General features: G+C 58.0%; 1 protein-coding gene across 3 annotated transcripts in view; it reads right to left on the bottom strand.

The window, feature by feature from the left end:
- The window catches only part of DPYD (dihydropyrimidine dehydrogenase), a 461,487-nt gene that overhangs the window by 199,467 nt on the left and 240,686 nt on the right, over window positions 1-21,334 (bottom strand). For all 3 annotated transcript variants that reach the window (XM_045816671.1, XM_045816673.1, XM_045816672.1), the window contains 2 exons: window positions 18,510-18,694; window positions 5,328-5,543 (listed from right to left, as the gene is read on the bottom strand). In XM_045816671.1, the coding sequence (XP_045672627.1) occupies window positions 5,328-5,543; window positions 18,510-18,694 (401 nt within the window). The remainder of the gene's footprint in view (window positions 1-5,327; window positions 5,544-18,509; window positions 18,695-21,334) is intronic.

Here is a 21,334-nt window from a genome sequence, read left to right as displayed (position 1 = left end):
ACCACCACAGGCGCCCCCCCTCCCCCGCTCGAAAAGCGGCCAGAGCTCACGTGACCACACACGCCGCGCCTGTGCCGGGGCGCCAGGGCATTCCGAGGGTCTTGGAGGGGGCAGCGGGAAAGGCGCTGTGCGTGCTGCACGTGGAAGGGAAGTGAATGGTGGCAGCCGGGGCGGGGACCACCCTTCCGAGCCACACTCGCGTCCCCGTGTGCAGCCGTCTGGCTGTCGGTCCCCCGGACAGGCAGAGGGTGTGCATCTACTTCTGAGACAGAGCGTGCGTCTCACACCTTGTCACTGGCTTCAGCCCAGAGAGTGTCCGGTGGAACTGACAGCGTGTGACTTCAGAGTCTGCCTCTCGACCGGCCCTGCAGCTTCCTCCCCCGCGCCCCCCCCCCCCCACCGCCCAGCCCCAGGGCACTCGCTACCTGTGCGCGAGCCCCAGCGACTCTCCCGGAGGAGGAGGAGGAGACTGTGGGGAGCGCGAGCGTGGGGGGCTCAGCCCTCGCCCCAGTTTCAGCCACTCCTGCGGAGCGTCCAGAAGCGGGTGGGGCCCCTTCCCTGCCCCTGGGCGTCCCTCCAGCCGACCACGGATTCCCTAACAAGCGGAGCTGCCCACGCGAGCTCCGCCCCGCGGCCCGTGACCGTGACTGGGAGCAAATTAACGACCGTCCTCCGCAGTCCCGGGCAACTTACTCGAGTTCCTCCGCCCACGTGTCACCGGGAAGAAAATCACCGCCTCACAGGGATGTTGTGAAGAAGGTTCCATGACTGACTTATAAAACACACCCGGCGATGGCTGTACGTGGCGAGTACTCGGTCAATGGCCGAGACAGGTGCATATTTAGAATAATAACTACAACCCCCACCACCTACGGCATTAAACAGCTTCCGGAAGGTGATCTGGGGCAGCTCCGGGTGGGCGCTGGGGTCTCCCAGTTCAAACTCCTCCCCCGACAACGCTGCCTCTCCATCCTTGTGGGCCTCTCTCTAGGGTGTTTATGTACTTGAAGAAGAAGGAAAAAAAGCACCGTATTTGAAGGTCAACCATTCATTTACGGGAATGAGTTGGGCCACCTGACGCCACAACGTCCCGGAGGGCGGAACGAGGGAACACGGGGAGGCCAGTGTGCGGTCAGCGAAGGGCAGGTGTTTCTACAAGACCGGTCCCAGGCCAGGCCGGCGGCGTGCCCTGGAGGACCCAGCACATCCCTGCTGCCGCCCACAGCCTCCAGAACAGGGTCCATTTCTTCCGTCTCGGCTGTTGACACCCGACCTCGGAGATGCTGTTGATGTCCCTTCCTAAAACTGTGCAATACTTACTGTTTCCTGAAAAATTCACTGCATCTTCAAGACTCACTCAACCACCTCAGTCTTAATATACAGCCCATGCATTTAGAAATCCCACTGACATTTTCATTTTTAGACCTGGATGCCTAAATACACTCCGGAAAGCCACATAGGACACGAAGAGTTCGAACCGGCCTTTCCTCCCTTGGCTGAGACCGGCGCCTACAACGGCGTTTCCTGCGGGGACCGGCTGGGCACGTGGCTGAAAGACAGCCCTCGAGGTGCTGCCGCCCCAAACCTGTCCGTCCCCTTACTAGTTCATGCACACCACAGGTATCCCTGAAGCATTCATCAAACTCTTCCTACACTCTGAACGGTGGTGTGGTGTAAGGCTGCGTGTGATGAGAACAGCTACTATCAACACTTTGATTCCAAAGAAATAACGAAGCACTTTCAATATTTCTCTGCGTTGCGCTCTGCGTGGTTTGTGTCGAGAGAGACTCGTCAGAGGTACACCCATTTACCCAGTCACTGGACATGATTAAAATAAAATGTATGCATTCCTTTTCTTACTAAAAGTCAATCTCGTTTGCTCTAATGTCTATACACGACCTATAAATACAACGAACTCTTGCTTCGGCATGACTTTGGGTTAGGGTACTGATAAAGCATCAGCATTCGGGCGAGGACACTGACACCTCTGCTTGGTTTAGGACCCGGAGCTTGGCTGCGGAGTGGCTGCGGTGCGTGCAGCCCGCAGTCGGGGGTCCGGACCTGCAGCCTGGAACACGCAGCTACGAGGGAAGGAGAACGCAGCGGCACCACCGACAGACACAGGAGGTCTGGACTCCCTCTCCGCGTAGCCGCGCGCTGCTCGGGGGTTAGTCCGCGCGGCCGCTGCACAACTTCCAGCGCCCCCCGTTAAACAGAGCCTGTCTCTGCTCTGTCGTGATAGCTCAGCCTAAATTGAGCTTGGCAGATCGATTTCCCTTCCAACTTTTTAAAATTTAAACTTGAACGCAATACATTATTTATAGAAACATGACTTATACTTACACTGAAATATTTTTGTGATGGCATTTTAAAGACCCTCATCCGAAAGCCCACGCAGAAGCTCCAGAAAAAGCAGGCCAGGGTTCCGGGGCGCGGCAGCCACGACTGACTTGGACAAGGAAGGGTACAGTTCCTAACAGCCACCTCCGACGTTATTTAACACAAAAGCAAACACGGGTCTTTTTGTACCTGACATTAAAAATCCGATCACGGGCCTCCCTAAAGAAAGCACGCACGGCTTTCACGGAGACTGCGTGGCGCCGAGTAACAGCGTTTGTTTGCGGAGGTCTCCCCTGGCGTTCCGGCAGGGCGGGGCGGGGGCCCGCCGTGGCGGCAGCGAATCCAGCCTCACTGCGGCCTTGGCAAAAGCCGGGAGTATGAAAAATATATATATATATACACACACACATATGTATATGATGGAAATCAAAAGCGTGCTCTGAACGCCTCCGAAAACGAGGAGGAAGGGAAGCGACACCCACCCGCCCGTGTCTGCGGCGGGAACCAGGGCAATACTGGGCTGTCAGTCCGCGGGGACGCCGAGGGGCCCCCCTGCCGGGAGGACGGGCTCACCTGACCCCCAGCAGCTGCGCGGCCGGGCTCTAATTCTCCCCGAACCCCCCCGGCGAGCGCTCATCCCTTTGTCATGTGCAGGCTCCGCAAGGTGTGCCTCATCAGAACTGTGCTGGGAGAGATACTCGTGTTTCACACGGCAACAAAGCACCGCAGAATGACCTTTGTCATGGGGAGAGCGTCCACATTTCAAATGTCGAGACTCTGAATTTCAATATCCTTCGAGCCGCCGAGTCTGGGGTTGGCGTGCACACTGTACCCGGGCTCCTGCACACGGCTGCGCGGGAACGCCACGCACAGGACGGCGCGGCACCTGCACCGCGTGAGCGGGCGTCTGCAGGAAGGGGCTGCGGGCGACCGCACGTGCACCCGGCCGAGTCGCGCCCCGCCCCGCTTCGTCAGCGGGGACGCCCAGAAGCTCAAAAGACAATCCCATGTTCCCAGCAGGCGTAGCCACGGGTCGGGGCCCCTCTGAGAAACCAGAAGAACAGCAGCTCTCCAGAAAACCGATGATGGGCCGCCCCCACACGTCATCGTGTGGGGGAATCACCGCTTTTGGAATCGGCGTTCTGTGACGCCGAGGTGGCATCATCGCCGTTTCGGGCACCGTGCTCAAACGAAGGCACTGGAAATGGCCTTTGCACAAATGTTCTGTCTCTCCCACCATCCCGGTGAGTGACAGAGAGCTCCCCCACCCCCACCCCCACCGTGTGTGTCTGCGCCAAACTGAGGTTGCGCTTGTTCCTGAGTCTCCGTCCACATCAGCGCCCCAGACCCCGAAGGCAGAGGTCAAACACAGATTAGAGGTTCAGAAGGACGCCCGCGTCCACGCTGATTTCTGCCGGCGACCTTCATAAAGGCGGCCACTGCCAGGTGACAGGAGGAGACGGCATCCCAAACCCGTGCCTGTCACCAGCAGAGTAGACACAGATGTCTCCGATGAATCAGAAGTACATTTTTGCAAGCAAAGGAAACAGTGAATTCAAAGCAAACACTTCTTTTCCCTTTGCCTTTGGCTACAAGTTTTCAGTAGTACTGGAGTAGCCACCTATGCTTGTCCCCCACATAAAAATTTTGAAATACTGTAACCAACGTCCTCAGATGCAATCAGAGAGACTCCGTTTCCCCCGGGGGGTTCAGCATTTGGTTCTGGCTTCCGAGTCACCGCTCGAGGGTGAATCGAAACAAAGACAAGTACATTATCAATACTGCACAACGCTGTAAACAATCGATTAGTGATACTCTATAGCTGAGCTCAGTGTGTTCTATTTTTATACTTTGCTTCATCAAAGGGTTTCTAACTGTGCAGCCAATACTGTTTCTGAAGAAGAACCTGCCTTTAGCTATTTCAACACAAATATATTCACGAAGCATTTCTTCCACGCACCGGTTTTCCTCACTCGCCAGGGTTCCCCCCGTTTCCCTGACTCCCCCTGCTCGCAGTGTCCGGTACAGCGGCCAGAGGAAGGCAGACGTGACCTTCCTGCCACGATCACGCCCGCTACTGCTCCCCGTGGGAGGACCCAGCGCAGAGCGTGTGCTTAATGGGGCGTATTTGTTCTCTGTTCTTTTCTTTGCCTAAGGACAAGGCTGGCTTAAATAGCGACAATCTTCTCCTAGCCAGTAGGTCCACGCATTCTTCCACATTAATTATTACTAACTACCAGTTAGGACTAAATGCATCAGCAGGTTTCCCAAGTGAAACTGTACCAAGAAAGGCTGAAGAAACGTCACCTTCTGCTGCTCTTTTCTCACCCAAAACCACACGCGGACGCAACCCTGCAGGGCAGGCGGGGTCACCCGGCGTTGACACCTCGAGGTCTCACGGCTTGTGCACCTGCAGAAATCGGTCTCACCCGGGACGTGCAGTTCATTCCCCACTGACCTCGGCCACTGACGGCGCGAGCCCAGAGTCTCGATGTCAAGTCCAACTCAAGGGCGCGCATCCGGGGACGTTTCTGTGTTCACAGGGGGACCGTGAGCTACCCGGGGCCCCTTCCCACGTGGACCAGACCCCAGGACACCGCGCGCACACTGAGCCCCCGGGGTCCCCGGCCAGGGGTGGGGGCGTGCGCCCCGTGCACATGCGGCCGGACGCCAGAGAACAGTGATGAGTACGGAGACAGAGAAGACCTCACGCGGTGTGACCCCTGAAGGACACGGCCGCTTCCGTAGTGTTTAAGCTGTGGGTGCTCTCTGGACCAGACGAGGTGAGCGATGGGTGCCCCGCCCACCTCGCCTTCCCGGGCCGGGGGGCCAGGAGCAATGGGGACAGTGAGCGCTGACCGTCGGTCTTGTCTGGCCGTTTAATAACCATCACCGCGTGGTCAGAAAACCCTTTCCAGCACCGTACCGATACCCGAATTAAAATCCACGAGAGACAGGTACCTGTGACTTCAAACACAGTTTCCTACCTTGTCCAGGGAGAAGGTTTTGGTCAGGGCAAAAGCCCAGCCCGCTTCGAAGGCCCTCCGGATCATCGCGGAGCTGGTGGCTGGGGTGGCGCTGGCGAGCCCGAAGGGGTTGGCGAACTTCAGCCCGGCCATCTCCACGCTGAGGTCCACCAGGTCCACGGGCGTGTGGAAGAGCGGCAGCTCGGGCCGCGGGGGGACCGCCGCTCCGTACTGGGCCTGCGGGAGAGAGGCAGGCAGGCGGTGACTGCGCGGTGTCCCAGCCGGGTCCCCACGCCCCCTCTACAGAGGGCGCCGCAGCTCAGCCCTGCTTTCATGGGGTCTGCGTGGGTCTGGTCGATACCATGAAGACCGGGGCGGACTCGGCCGGCCGTGAACCCCATGCAGAAGGCTCCCTCTTCTCTCATCTAAAGGCAGCCCTGAGAGCGTCCGCGGAAATGCAGCCGATGAAAGACACACACACACACACACACACACACACACTCTCTCTCTCTCTCTCCGTGTTTAAAACAGACCGTGACGCGAACGCCAGAGGGAATGCACTCAGCACTCACCGCTCCGGTCCCACGAACTGCTGGGCCTCTTTGGACTTGATCTGTGGGACTGTCGTCAGTGCTCGGAGCTCCGGCCACAGCGGGTCGGGTCGGGAGGCCCGCCTTCGGTTCCCCGTGGACGAGGCTGTGGACGGGGCACCCGGCACGTCCCTGTCCCTTCCGCCCCACCCACCGTGGTCGGTCCCCGACATCCCGGGGCTGCCACAGAGTGCAGGGCGCATCAGCTCAGGGGACGTGTCCTTCGGAAGGGAGGCCGAGTCCTCCCGTGCCTGACGGAGCTTCTGTTCTCAGAGACCAATCAGTCGGGGCCTAAATCCCCCATTGGCTCTCGGGCTGCACAACGGCCGCTGCTGCAGGAGCCTCCCCCCGTGCCCCTTGCGTGAGTGGAAAGGTCGGAGGGCGGCACTGAGCCAAGTGCAGGGCGCCGGGAGGCAGAGCTGTGCCCGCTGAGCGTTCTCTCTCCCTCTGGCTCCCGGGAGCTCGGCGGACATCGCCTGGGCCTTCGTGGGCCAAGCGTCTCCGTCTCCGCCTCCCTCCCCCGTGGACACCGAGGTTTCTGGGACCCCAGCTGGGGCCCAGGCCCCTCCCCGGCCCACACGTCCTACCGTCATCGACTACGGCTCCCAACACCCTGCGCCCGTCTGTCTACCGGACCGGGAGCGGCTCCGACAAAGAGAGCAACAGCTGCAATGCAGCTACACGCGCTGACCCTGTTCCCCCGCAACGATGCTCTTTCCTGCTCCGCACACCTGACCGACTGACGCCAGCCCCGCCCCAGTCAGTGCTGCGGCCGGCCGGCCCCACGGGACACTGCCCTCCCGCCCTGAACTCCTCCGTTGGGTCGCCAGAGTCTGTCCCCTGCCTCCTGGACGGCGGCACCCAGCGCAGCCCTTGCCGGGGAGACACGAAAGCCGTTTGCTGACTGCAGGGGACCAGGGACCTCACGCGCTCTGCCCCTTTTCCATGACAGTGTCGACAGTAAGACGATAATCCATGCGATGAACTAATCGTCAGCTGTACTTCAGATACACGGAAGTCCATGATTGTTTTTTTGTTGTTGTTTATTCTAATGTGGAGTGAGATCCGGCTCTCACCTCTGGAGGACTGCTGAACGTAGCAAAGGCCCTCAAGCGCGCCCTCTAGTGGGCACGGTGAGTAATGCTCTGGGCAGCTAAGTCACTGGGAAATGCACGCACGCTCTGATTCGCTCACGTAAAGTGACCTAAACATTCATGACCTCACGAGTCCGCCAGACGCAGGTTAAAACTCGGCATCTTTCGGCCCTCCGTCATTTGTAACCTCCAGCCGGGAACGGGCTCCTCTGGTTGTGAGGAGCGCAATGGGCCTCTGGTGTTTGCTGTGGGGGCACGGAAGAATCCCGTGGCAGTCCGGCGGGCGTGCGGCTGGGGCCCCAGGAAGGGCGGGGGCCCTCAGGAAAGGCGGGGGCCCCCCAGGAAGGGCGGGGGAACCGCAGGGAAAGCCCCCTGCTCTGCGCCTCGCTGGCTCCTCCTCTACAGGCTTCTCGTCCATTCTGCCGTCTCTGCCCATGAGATTCCTCCGCTCCTTGACCCAGAATGGTTGCTATTTGATAGGTGGAGACCAGTCATTTTTAACTCTGCATATTAAAAGCATTCAGAGAATTTTAAAAATTTTGATGCTCTGGCCCAGGGCTGTCAAACTCATTCTCACCAGGGGCCACATCAGCCTCGAGGTTGCCTTCAAAGGGATGAATGTGACTTCAGGACTGTATAAATGTAACCACTCCTTAACAGTCAAGCAAGAGCTCGGCGCTGCCGCCGGGCAGAAACAAGGTGCCGGGCTGGATGAAACAAGGTGGAGGGCCGGGTTCGGCCCGCGGGCCTTGTGTGCCGCCTGTGCTCTGGCCAGACAGACTCAATACTAATTGCATCAGAATCGCTCAGAGCAGGACTCAGGCACTCGTGGTGATGATGATGATGATGATGAGGGGATGGTGATGATGATGATGATGATGGTGGTGGTGGTGGTGGTGATGGTGATGATGGTGATGATGATGGTGATGATGATTTAAATCTCACCGGGGACTGCAACATGCACTGAAGCCGAGACTCGCTGAAGGCTGAGAATCACTGTTTCAGCACGCGACTGCCCCTCCCAATTCCTCATTCCCGAGGGAGACATTTCCAGGTCTGCATTATTCAGATACATGGCTACAAGGCTCTTTCCGAAGAACAGAGTACATCTGTGAGCTGGGCAGATCCTCTAGAAAGTGCTCACGTGGGGACCTTGACCTGCTTATAAAGTATCGATTCGATGAGCATGAACGCATTGTCCAAACATCGAGGCTGATCGCAAAAACCGAACATGTGCTCTACTCTCCAAATCTACAACGCGCACGCGCCTATTTGCAACGCTCCTCGTGCCAGACTCAGCGACGGGGGTCCTGTGCTCAGGCTTGCGCTCTGGCCGCAGCCCCTCAAGCCAGGCAGTAAGTGTTTCCTGCTGAGGAAGAAGGAAGGGAGGCTCGGAGGAAGTCCACAGCTCCTCCGAAGATAAGCAGCTAAGGAGGGACAGGGCGGGATGGGACCTTCCAGCCTGCCCGCCCTGCAGCCCACAAGGAGGCTGCCCCTATTTACACGGCCACCACCGGCTCAGGAGTCCTGGGAAAGGAAACCAGCCAGGATGTTACTCCTGATGGTTCCACAGAACACACACCCACCCACACACCCACACACACACACGCACACGGAAAAACCTCTTATCAGGAATAAACAATGTATGCCGTTCAGACACTGAGAAGAAAATCGATCTTCCTCCCTCGCCTCTGAGAAGGGAAATCGAAACAGACAGGACCCTAGGCTGCCGTGGCCTGTGGCTTCATCGCCTGGTTGTGCCGCCTGTCCGTCCCGGCGCTATCCTGCCGCACCCAGCCGGCGTGGGCCGCAGGCAGAGGCGTGTGCCGCTGGGGAGAGGCAAGCCGCCCTGAGATTATGTATTCCAGTCGCATTTCCCCCTAATTTGCTTTACTAGAGTAATTTTTTAAAAAGCACTGTTAAAAGCAAGACCATGGGCAGTGCTATATTCGATTGAAGAAGAGAAAAATCCCCCACCATGTTCCATCTGATTTAAACCATCAAACAGCTTTCACTGGCTCATTTTCTTTCTACTGCATTGTGGCAGAGCCACAATGGCCCCTATCTTGGGGTACAGCTGCTCCAGAAGCACCCATTCTAAGACTATTCTAAGGCAAAGAAAAAAATAGCATTGTGCAGCTACTTACAGCTAGATTAATTCATAGGCGGGATTAATGCATTAATTAACTCCAGCTCAGTTACTCTGCCCTTTGAAGAAATATCTATTGAGGGGGGAAAAAAAAACTCTTGCAAAGCAGAAATTAATTTGGGTGAGCTGTTTCCACGGTGGAAAGGCCTGGGTACAGTGATTATAATTGTAACATAAAATCAGATTCCATTTCTCCACTTGGAGAGGTTGCTATTTGCAACGGAAACTGTAGAAAAGGCATGCAGTTATGGAAATGTTTCTTTAAAAACTGACCCCATTTTATTCACTGTTTAAAAGATATATTATTCACTTTGCTCTTAATAAGGTATTTCTAACCTGAGCAGTGAATAAGGACACAAAACTAAATATTAACTCTAATGGTTGGGACCTCCTCCCCATCCAAACTCTGTCTCCAGCCCGGCCGGTGGGCTCAGCTGCTTGGAGTGATGTCCTGTGAACCGGAAGGTCATGGCCCCTGATTCACGTAACCCAGAGGGCATTTTAAAAGGACTCAGGAGTGAATCAACTTTTAAGACATGGCTTGTTAGTCAAAGATCCCCTCAAAATAATAACTCGTTGGCAAACTTTCTCAAGTGCCAGTCAGGAAGGTGACAGTTACGGTGGTCACAGGCCCGGGGCAAGGGCAGTGACAGTGAGCCTGCTGGTCAGGGAGGGGCAGGAGGGCCTCCTGCGTCCAAACCGGGCGCCGCCGCAGGCAGATCCGTGGGGCACACGGGACGCCAGGAGACCGAGGTGGGAGTGGGGGTGGGGGGAAGGAAAGAGGCGGACAGGGAAGACAGGTGACCGCAGCAGAGGTAAACTCTGAGACTTGGAATGCAACGCTCGGAGCTGTGAGTCAACCACCCTCCAGGGGGCGCCTGCGTTCGTGCTCGCCTACTGCCCCGAGTGTTTCGGGGAGGAGTCTTCGAAACAGGCCCCGGTGGGGTGGGCAGGATGCGGGCGGAGCCCGGCAGCTGCTCCGAGGTCGCGTCGTGCCCCTGGACAGGCCAGCTGGGCCTCTTCAGAACTCAGCTGTCTCGTCTGTAACACGCCCAACGGGAAGGATGCTCGTGGGGGTCGAACCGGGAGCGTGATGCCGATGATGATGATGATGACCGCGCGAGTCCAGGACACCTGCCCCCTGCACCTCCGGGGCTCCGCTACCCACGCGTCCATCACACCTATCAACAGGCGTTTTGTTGGCCGACCACCTGCTGTGAGGTCTGCGCTGCTTGGGCACCAGGATGCCGCCAAGAAAAAACCGGACAAAAAAATCAACTTCAAGGCCCCGTTCCCGTGGGATGTCGTCTGGCATGCAGTGACCGTGCCGCCTGTGGGGAATGGTCCAAAACGACATCAGACGGTTTTGTGACCGGTGGTGTGGGTTTCAGAGGTCCAGGGCCACGGCCTTCGTTGGCACCCCGGGGCAGAGGGGCAGGGGCGTGCCGGGGTCTTCTGCCTTCCCCACGCTCAGCCGGAGAAGGGGGGGGGCGCGGGGCAGCAGGAGCTCCAGCTCCGGCCCTGCCCCCGCACGGCCGTGACCCTGCCCGACGGCCTCAGGAGAAGCCCCACGGCCGTCCTGTTCTTGGTTATAAACGGACAATACGGCAGTCTGCACCTCCTCCAGGGTCTTCCCCGTGTCTTGTGAAAGCCCTCCCGGACAGTGCTCCACTCCTGAGTGAATTCTCCTCTGCCTGCCTTTACTCCTTGGAAGCCTGCTCTCCGCCTGCTCACCCACGTGTGAGTGGTGACCCCCGGGACCCCCGGGGCCACACCCACCGCAACCGCTCACTCACTCGATCTGTGAAACGGGAGAAACCGCGGGTCCTCCAGAGGCGGTTTTGAGTGTAAGGCAAACAGTAACCCCCTAAAACGATAACCAGCATAAAATGGGCATTTAATAAATCAGACTACTGATCTTTAACACATACTATTCTTTGGTTTCAAACCACCAAAAACTATAATTTGATCCTTTTATGGATGAAAATAGTGAGGCTCACAGGGAGGCACCTGGGGTCTGGAGAGTGTTTACGTCCTTGTCCCAGGGAACCCCCTCACTGCCCCCTCCCCTGCCCCCGCCCCGTCAGAGCCCGAGTGGGCGACCCCAAGCCAGCGCCACCCCCCACGGGTCCAAGGAGAGCAGGGCTCAGGAGGAATCCGGGAACAACTAGACTTAGTCTTCCAACACCCTCCCTGCGTCTGGAATGCCTCAGTCCCACGACCCTTTACGACCTGTGGAGTCTCCACGGCACCGAGTCACTGAAGGCGGAGCAGCACACTCGGGGTTCAGGTTTCCCACTGAACCGCTTTGCATTTAAACGGGCCCCAGCAAACGAGAGGCTTTTGGTGCTTTCTTCTGCGGAACACTGTCCTTAGCAGCCTCACGTACCCGGGCACCGGTGCCCCGGCACCCAGGCGTGGGCGATCCAGCGTCAGCTCTCAGCCCCCGGGGGCTCCCTCTGACACGGGGCCCCGAGGTGGCTCCGGCTCCCGCAGCGGCGCCGAGGTCAGGCCCCGCGCCACCCGGGGCGGGGCTCGGTCCTTCTCTTCTGCCCGTCCTCGTCCTCAGGCGTCTGCCCGACGCAGCAGCCCGCCGCGGGACCGGTGAGGAGACACTCTGCCTTTATGGAGACAATTTCATTTTAAATTACTTTTCAGGGCAAGCGCTGCCCCCTCAGAGAGGTCTGGGACTGCAGGCGAAGTCAGTAAGAGGCGTCACAATTGCTTATCGGTCACGGCGTTTTCCTCTCCCACCGCCACCTCAGTGGGTCTGTTGTGACGGCTCCATCAGACACCGGCTCGCTCTTCTCCCCCACCCCTTGGCACCCTCCACGACAGAGAGATGCGACAAAACAGAAATCCCCCTTCACTCCCCAAAAGCTACACATTACCGCAGAAGTTTTAGTAGAAAACAGTGTCACGCCTCCGCTCCTTATCATTTAAAAACACTACCCTAACAAATAAATAAATACATAAAACATAAATTAAAAAAACAGAAAACCATCACCTGGGAGCGCACGGAACATAACCTGAGCGGACCGCCAAAGAGGCGAGGCCCAGCGAGCGCGCTCCGGGGCACACGGCCGTCCGTCCGTCTGTCTCTGAGCCCCAAAATGGGCTTCACTGTCCGACGGCCGTGAGGGAGGGGGGCGAGGGGCCGCCTGCGATCCGGTCCTGGCTCCTCGAAGGCCCCGCCGCCCACCGAGCAGCTGCGCTGACGCCCCCTGGGCCCTGACTGAGGGGCACAGCTTCGCGCGGAGACGGCATTTGGCCGTGACGGACTCCGATATGATTGTCTGGAGGCTCTCGGTGTTTCAGACGGAGTCCATTAGGGTTTAAACCTGCATTTTTATTGGCAATCATTGCTTTCTCCCTGACGGTGGCCGGTGATTTATATCCATCCTCTTTTCACAGAGGGTTAAAGAGTTGGCCGTGTGTGAAGGACACTTTTTCCATAGGTCTCCAGTTTTCCGTGCGTGGTCATTTGGCCAGCCTTGCCTGCTCTCGGCGGGGAGGGGTCCAGAGTCGGAGGAGGCAGCTCCGTGGGTGAGACTGTTTCTCTCTGAAGCAGAGGAGGGCTCAGAAACTGAAGTGACACCCTGGCCGTGTGGCTCAGCCGGCTGGAGCGCCCCTGTCCCCTGCACCACAAAGGCCGTGGGTCCCATCCCCAGCCGGGGCATGTGGGAGGCAACCGATCGATGTCTCTCGCTCACACTGACGTTTCTTTCTCCCTCTCTCTCTAAAATCAATACACAAATCCTCAGGCGAGGCATAAAACAAATCAGTGTGACATACTGATGACACTGCCCCGGCCTTACGTGGGCACTTTCATTCTCTGGTGCAAGAGCAGAGCACCGCCCCAGTCGGCCGTCCTGGCCCGCCCGGGACACCAGGATGCCAGGAGACTCGCCTCCGAACCACGGCCTCGCCTCCGCCTGCCCAGGCCTCACAGAGCCGCACACCCGGGCGCCCGCCGCTGGGCTGCCCACGCTGCTGGCGGCTGGAAGGACGGCCCTTGACACGTACGTGGGAGCTCCCCACGCGGGCGGCTGCCAGGCCCTGCCGTTGGCTCCTGGGGCGGCTGTGAGGGCGGATATGCCCCCCGGAGACAGGCGAAGGGCCACGGAGACGCTGGAACGTGAAACCGCGCCACCTACACTCCTGGTTCTCACAGGGCTTCGGGGCGTGCCGGGGCCACCGGGGCCACCGGGGCATTCCGGGGCAAAAGAACGCCCTGGGAGACGTGCGAGTAAAGAGAGGCGGAGTTTAAGCAAAGGGAACGACCCCGGGGTCTCTCATCTAAAGTCGGCGCTGAAGGTCTTCGAAGCAACAGAGACTCGGACGCACGTAAGTTCCTCCAGGTCCGTCTCCCAGGCCCCGCGCCGCCGTGTCCTCGGCGCCGTGCACCTCGGCCCGCGGCAGAGACCGTGGACGCGCGGCACGGTTACGGCCGTCCTTTGGGTTTTCCTTTCACATCATGAGACTATTAGAGCTCGCTGTAACACCCTTACAATCCGACAATGCGGGCTCGTTTGGGAAAGTCGCTGAGCCCAATATAAGGTAAAACGTCAAATATTCCAGTACTGGGAACATGCTGTAGTCTGAGAAAGTTTTCCGGGATCAACAGTTGCCTTTCCCTCTTTAGAAAGAGAGTTTCTGTTAAAGAGACTCCACATCAGAAAGCGGTCACAACCTGCCTGGTCTGTGAAGGCCGTAGAAGCACAAAAATCCTTCGCTTAACCTCAGCACTTAAAAATGGCAGAAGGCGAGAGATTTCTTTCACTGAGAGGAACACACGCGATTTCATTAACCCGACAGCATGATCCGTTGTGCTCAGTTTCACATGCCCCGTCTTCAGAGTGTGCTCACAACCCTGCTCTTGTTCGGGAAGTCGTGTTTCTCGAGAGAAAGACCGAGGGGCACAGGCAGGCCTCCCTCAGTGTCCGGTCACACGTCCAGACGCAGGTGAAGCTAACGACACGGTTAAAAAGGGAAATGAAAGATCTGGAGCTACACGCAGAAGGACAGTCAAGAAACAGGAGGCACCACTGATACGACTCCCAGTCCTGAGTCAGTCACCCGAGGGGGCGAGATCACGTCCTCAAGGACAACGAGATGACGCCCAGCTGCTCCCCGGTGGCCCCAGGGGCAGACAGGGGTCCTGCAGGCCGAGGTGTGCCCCCAGCAGGGGGCGCATGAGAGGCAGCCGCACACATGGATGTTGCTCTCCCTCTCTTTCTCCTTCTCTTCCCCCTCTCTGAAAATAAATAAAATCTTAAAAAAACAAACAAAAAAAAAACAGCCATAGCCTTCAGGGTGGGCCGCACAGCTCACAAGACTGCAGGGGAACCATAGGTCATACGCAGCCGTCTTCTGGGATATGTTTTTTTTTTTTTTCTTGGAGTTGCTCCATTTAGTAACAGAACTAGAAATTGTAGGCAGTATGTTGCAGATAGTTTTAGGTAAGAAAGATGACAGATTTTCACCTCCTGGATGCAAAAGGCCTGGGCACCACGTGTTTTAAGAGACGTGAAAGGGTGAAAACATCCGTGTCCTTCACAGTAAAATGACACGGTTCACGTGCACGGGCATCCTTCCCTCAGTGTCCGCGTTACCTCTCCCGATGAGCCCACTGATTACTGGCGTTTGTTCCCCAGTTTCAGAGAGTTCCGCTGTGCTCTCCGGTGTCCCTGAGTGAGTATTCCGGATTCAACCAGTCTGCTGCTGAGGGATGTTCCGGACTCACCTGCACAATAACACCCCGAGTTTCCGCCCCCAGCGAACACCTCCGCTGGAGTCTCCGTTGCGCCGAGCACAATGTCTCTCGTGCCCTTTCCCTGGGAGCAGGGCGCGGCAGCCCCACGCTCCTCTGCACTTCGCCACTGGGGTCCACTCGTGGCCGGAGCGGAGTCACACAGGCACACGGCCTCCCTCCGCTGCTCCCGGGCCAGTCCCAGCTGCAGAGGGCCCCTCGGGCCAGGTCTGAGGCGGCGTCGTGGTCCCAAACCCTAACGTCCTGCAGGGCAGGTGTCCAGGGCCGCTGCCGATGGCCGAGAACGGGCCGGAGCTGAGAAGTCCCGGGAGGGGGGCGGCCGAGCCAGATGACGGGGGCCTGCGGTCAGCCCCGGCTCCCTGGCCGACAGGGCGCTGAGCCCCCGCAGGCTTCTGTATCGTCGCACGGCCTTTATTTCCTAACGCGGTGAGGCAGGCATGACGGTGCTCACTGCACAGGGTCACGGGAACCAAAACGTGTGCAAGGCCGGACGGACGCCACGGGAACGGCAGCTTTGCTGCGATGACCCACCAGTGGCTGCCGCAGGCCTGTGCCACGGAGGACGACAACCCGGGCCCGCTGTCTCCACGAGGCTTCCTTCCCCAGGGGCTCAGTCCAGACGGACCCAGACAGATCCCCCCCCTGCTCCAGCCTCTGCCGGTGGGGGGGGTCCAGCCTCCCGCCAGCTCACACCCCACGCTCTTCTCCGGTGACTGCGCGGGGCTCACCCTCGGGTGCGCACATCACGATGCCGGCGGGCGTGGCTGAGCTCTGTCTTCCGCGCGCAGAACGTTTCCTGCCCGTCGGTGCACACACGCACACGCAGGCTAAGTGAGCAAATCCACGAGAAGGTTGCAAGTGGAAGTACAAACGCAGTTTTAAATCTATGACATGTTCGCCTAGCCGCAGTCACTCTCTCAGTGACATCTCCTTCTCTGGGCTCACGGTCACAGTGACCTCCGGCACTCAGCCGCTCTCGCGCACGTGGGAGGAGCAAGCTCGGGCCCGCCTGCGCTTCACTGACGTTGTGCGACACGGACAGACGGAGGAGCCACGCTGGGTCCTTTGTGCGTGCCGGTCGTTGGGGAAGAGGACGTTTGAGACCACGATGATGTGACGCGGCCCGAGGAGGGAAACGCTGACAGACGAGAACACATTCCCCTCTACGTCACCACCGGCTCCAGCGGTGCCGCTTCTCCAGGCGAGAGTTTTCCGCCGCCTTCCGCCTCCTCCGCACCCAGGCTCGAGTCCTCCGCTCGGTGTCCTCAGCGAGCCCTCGCCCCACACGAGCTCAGCGCTTCCCTCCCGGTTCCCTGCACGTGCTCCGCGCCCAGGGCCTCCTGCGGCCCAGGCCACCGCCTCTCGGAAAAGCGAGAAGCAGCAGCCGCACCCAGGTGCGCGGATGCGTGGGGATGAAGACACGAGTGGCTAAATAAAGCGCTTTCACGGTGACTTGGAACAGCCCCTTTCCGTCGGTGTCTGTTAACATCCTACACTTTGTCTTCCCGGTCACGTCCTCTGTTTTGTCATTTTTCTCCAATGCCACTTGTCAGTCCAAGGCACATGCTCCCTAGTAGCCCACAACGCAAACAACAACTATTTGTGGCTCAGGCTCTCAGGAGAGAGCTTTCCCGGAGCTCTGTTTCAGACTCTCCCCGGCACCCTGGCAGGGCAGCAACTCATAGATGGTGCTGGGCCCCCGAGAGAACCGAGCTCTGGAGCTCCGAGGACCGTGCCCAAGGCCGCGGCGCCTGAAAGCGCTGGACCGGGGTTGGAACCAGGTCCATTCCGCCAGAGCCCCAGTCTCTAACCGCATTATATCCTCGCTCACGTGCTCACACGGCCCCTCCTGGAGCCGGGCTGGGCCCCGCAGCCGGGGGTCAGCGGGTGTAACTAGCTGATCAGACGAAGAACTCAGGAAATGGGGCGAAGCTCTCCCTCCCAGACAACCACGGAGCGATCACAACCCCAGCCGGGGCGTCTCTGGATAACCCCGTGTACCTGACAAAGTGTAGGACAAAGAAATTCTAAGCAGTCCACCGCGGTGAACGTGTGGGTGAGTTGTTACCACTGCGCACACGCCAGTGCAGCACCGTTCAAAGCGCGCCTCCCAGGGTCCCGTTTCCCCCGAACCGACGGAGGCCACGAGGCAAGGTGCTGCCACCCTTCATTCGGGAACGCACTGCACTCCGGACCCTGCACACACGTTTCTTAATGATGCTACGTTTCTAAAGAAAAGGACTCATTTCCAGTGCCAGTGAACTTAGGTAACGCACCCATGATTTTTCTTAACTCCTCTTTGAATCCCTTTAAAACGAGGGATCTCACCGCAAGCAGTTTCCCTGGGTAACAGATGAGCACGCTGTGCACTCTGAGGATGTAGCAGTTACCAAGGAGGGCCCCAGGTCTGTGTGAGCGGTGAGCGGTGAGACAGACCAGTGAGCGGGCCTCGATCAGGGAAACTGAGGAAAGGAGGGCAGGAAGCAGAGCCCGGAGGGCCCGCAGGATCCAGGGGACGGAGGTGGACGGAGCGAGGGAGAAGCCAGACTCCGGAAATCTTGGTCATGTCGCAGGATTCAGCCCGGCACCCCAGGCCGGGGAGTCTGGGCTGCACCCTGAGTGCAGGGCGGTCTCGGAGGGCTTGTCAGGGAGAGCGTGGGGGTCAAACTTGCACCTGGGGAGCTCGGTCCTGGCTGCAGTGCAGGGTGCTGGGCCTGGGGGGAGGGGGGGGAGGCAAACTGCAGGGGCAGCAGAGCCCACCGCCCCGGGAACGGCGGTGCAGAGGGGAGGCGCGCCCCACCTTGCACGCACGCAAAGACTTTGTTTGACAAGTCCGAATCCTTCAGTCACACCCCGAACCAGTACTGGCCACAGACTTTACATGTGGAGTTCTGAGCACGAGCATTCCCAACAATCTGTGTTTTTAAAGCACATACCCTTTCTTTTCTCATCATCCCTAAGAGTCTGTTTCTTTCTTCTAACACACAAGCAGAAGCTAAGCAAAACAACGCGCTCATTTTTCACAGCACACTTTTATCATATTTGGGGAAATAAGAAGAAAACAGTGAAGTCAGAAGAAACAGACCCTTAAGGATCCTTTCAAGTGACAGTTGGGAAGCACCACGAAACCACAGCCATCACAGAAGAGAGTGAACGCTCTCTGTATTTTATTTTAAAGGCTGTGAGTGGATTTAAATATTGAAGGAAAACGAGCACCTTCCATTCCCCACGGACTCACGTTCGGTTTCGCCCTTTGCAAATCCCCGCGCCCGCCTGCGTCCCCCGGGCTCTCCCCTGAGACCGAACCCGCACGTTCGTTCCCCGGGCTCCGTCCGGCCGCACAGGCACCTGCTCTCGTCTGCTGCTTCCGCTTTCCCTCCCTCAAGGGGACAGCAGGCTGCTCTCAGCGCGAGGCCTGGCCAGCCCCAGGCTGCACTCCCCACGGAAAACAAGCGAGTCTTCCCCCAGCAGCTGCATACGTGACCGAGTGCACGCAGTCACCACGCACCTGAGAAGTGCTCGCAGGAACAGGCCGCGCCCGTCAAGCTCTCATGCACCCGCGGAAGGGCCCCCAGGTGCCCGCACGCGCCTACCTACCTGGATGTATTTGTGAATGAACCAGGAGGCCTGCTTCCCATCATTCACTGACTCCACCGTCGTGTTCGCCAGGCCGACCAGATCGCCACCGGCGAACACCCACGGCTCGCTGGTTTGCATCGTTTCGGGGTCCACTTCCGGGAGACCCCACTTGTTAAACTTGATGGGGCTCAAGGCTTCTTTTACTGGAACAAAAAAGGTAATAGACAATGAGTGATCTGTGCATCGTGTAACAATAATTTGAAGATTAAGAAAAATCATGATTTATTGCTGGTCAAGGGATTCAAGCAGCTGTTTTAATGAGGCAGAAAAACGGAATGTTCGTACGTTTGTGAAATGTCTGAGTTACGAACACACTCAGAGTCGTGGCTTCACCACCTCTGAGACACTTCCCGTGCAGAATTCTTGGGCACAGAGCTGGGCACAGTCTCAGACCGGTGTTTCCGTCGAAGAAGTCGAAGTCCAGGAGGAAGGGACGCACGTCCCTTTAATATTTTAATGACTGTGAAGTTCATGTACATCCCTTAAAATCCATTTAAAATGTATTTTCTGAACTTCACTTGTGCATAACCACTGTTTTCACAGGTCTGTTGTCACTCCTGGGACTGCAGACCTGCCCCCGAGCCACAGGAGTGAGTTACGTCGGGATCTGGGTGGACGGCCCAGCTGCCTGTTTCACAAGAAGTTTCATACACAAAACGACACAAAGTCTTCGACGTTTACGCCACATCAATCCCACTTAATGTTAAGTAACTTAACAGCTCTAGATAGTTACCGTTAGCCATCGATTTCTGTTTTTTTTTATGTCAACAAATACAAACATTACCATTAGTTCCTTAAGACACAGTTTCAAGTGTGCTGAAACAATTGCCAAGCCCTGGGTTCGAAGGGTGACAGCGTGTCAGGGAAGCAGGAAGAGGCTGGGCCCTTCGAGAACAGTGTCTCAGGGGGTTCTGACGGGGTACACGGCCCCGACGTGCGGGAGGGATCCAGCTGACCCAGGACGTGAGGGAAGGCGGGCGGCGCCGCGTACGACGGGACAGGGTGGGCCGGTGGGCCGGCCCGAACGCCCTTCTCTCCGGGCCATCAGGTCCCGAACTTGAAGTGCAGTCCCCCAGGACAGACTCGAGGGGCTGTCCTGCACTCCAGCTCAAAAGGGAGTACGGCTTCCCTCCTTCCCCTTTCTCACCCAGCGCCACCCCCTCCCCACCCCGACGGCCATCAGTGTGTTCTCGGCGTCTGGGAGTCTGACCACAGTGTGGAGGTGACCCAGAGACGGCGGGGTGGGGGGGGGGCATGCAGAAGGGGGTGAAGTGGGGGTGAACGGTGACGGAAGGAGCCTTGGCCTGGCGTGTGCACACGACACAACGCACAGACGAGTTGCCGTAGAGCTGCACAGCTGACACCTGGGTGACTTCACGAACCAGCGTCATCTCAGTAGGTTCAATTAAAAACAAAAAACATACACAAAAGAAGATATTATGACTTACACTAAGGGAGCAAAGATGGGAAGACCCTGGAAGTTAGCAGTTGAATAGATTATGTCAAACATACAAGAAAAGAAAATAACCAATGTAAAAAAATGTTATTCTCACACCAAAAACCAGCTTCTTCTGAACAACAACAGAAACAAAAGTAAACCCTGGTACATGTATGTAACTCTGCACTTGAAGAGTGTTAGCATTTAAGGACACTGCTAAGGGGCGCACTTAGCTGCGTTTCCCCCCGAAGACTGCAGGTTCCACGCGAACAGGCGCTTGCGCACCTGCTGGGCGCTGAGCCCGGGGCCAGGGCCACCTCGGGGGTCGGGAGACTCTCCCCCCGCCCCCAAGGGACACACGGGTGGGTGGGGAGCAGCGGATCGAAGCTCCTGTGCTCAGGCTCTTACGCAAACCCTGCTGCTGTTTCTGTCTCTGATGCGATTTCACCTTTCATTGAGAGGGAAATCAAATATTCATGTAATTATTTCCACTGCAGAATGGCATTTGGAGAAGGTTCTTCTCGGGTCTCTAAAGGTCACAGGGAGCGAGCCCTTCCCCAGCTGCGCCCCGCCGCACGGTGGATCACCACCCCCCTCTGTCGACGGCGGCCTGCGTTGCAAGAACGTCCTCAGCTCAGCCTCCTATCGTCATCATGGCGCCTGCAACACCTCGCTGCCGCATGGTGTCCGTCGCGGGATGTGTCTCTGTAGCAGGAGATAATTCTCCCGCGTGAGCAGTGACCTCACGCGTCCTACCGGGTGACTGGAATGAAGACGGTGCCTGGAGGAGAAGGGACTGAAAACCGCCTCCCCGGGAAACCAGAGCCTTTTCACCCACCTTTCCCACTGTCTTACAAGGACACCCGTGAAGGCTGGCAGGGAGGTTCCCGTCGAGACATGCGTGTCCGGCCAGGCCACGGAAGCCTGGGCTTCAGCGTGTCCCGCTTGCTTGGGGCTCTTTCCAGGCTCCGCGCCTAAATCTGAACGCGTAAATTCTCTTCTCTACAGAGGAGTCTCCAGACGACAGGGTGGGGCCAGAGTCAGTGTGCTGCCGTTCCCATGGAAACTGGTACACGAGTGAATAAGTAACGCGACGAGAATGAACTCCCTTGAGTACTCACAACTGGACACCCTGCTTCGGCCCCGCCCTGCGCCTGAGCTTCGGGCCTCACACGGCCGGAGTCCACCCTGGAGGCCCGGGTGCAGGCCCACAGCGGATGCCGAGCTGCACCGACGTTCCTGGATGTGGCCGTGCGATTCCTCACGCCGCGGAAGTTTCTGTGCACGGACTGAGTCGCTGTCACACTAGAGCTGCACCACCGCCCCAGCCGACAGGCAGTTGGGA

The sequence above is a fragment of the Phyllostomus hastatus genome, unplaced genomic scaffold, assembly GCF_019186645.2.
Source record: "Phyllostomus hastatus isolate PE091 unplaced genomic scaffold, TTU_PhHast_1.1 phas_scaffold_216, whole genome shotgun sequence".
NCBI classification, from domain to species: domain Eukaryota; kingdom Metazoa; phylum Chordata; class Mammalia; order Chiroptera; family Phyllostomidae; genus Phyllostomus; species Phyllostomus hastatus.
This window is presented reverse-complemented; position numbering and strand designations above follow the sequence as displayed.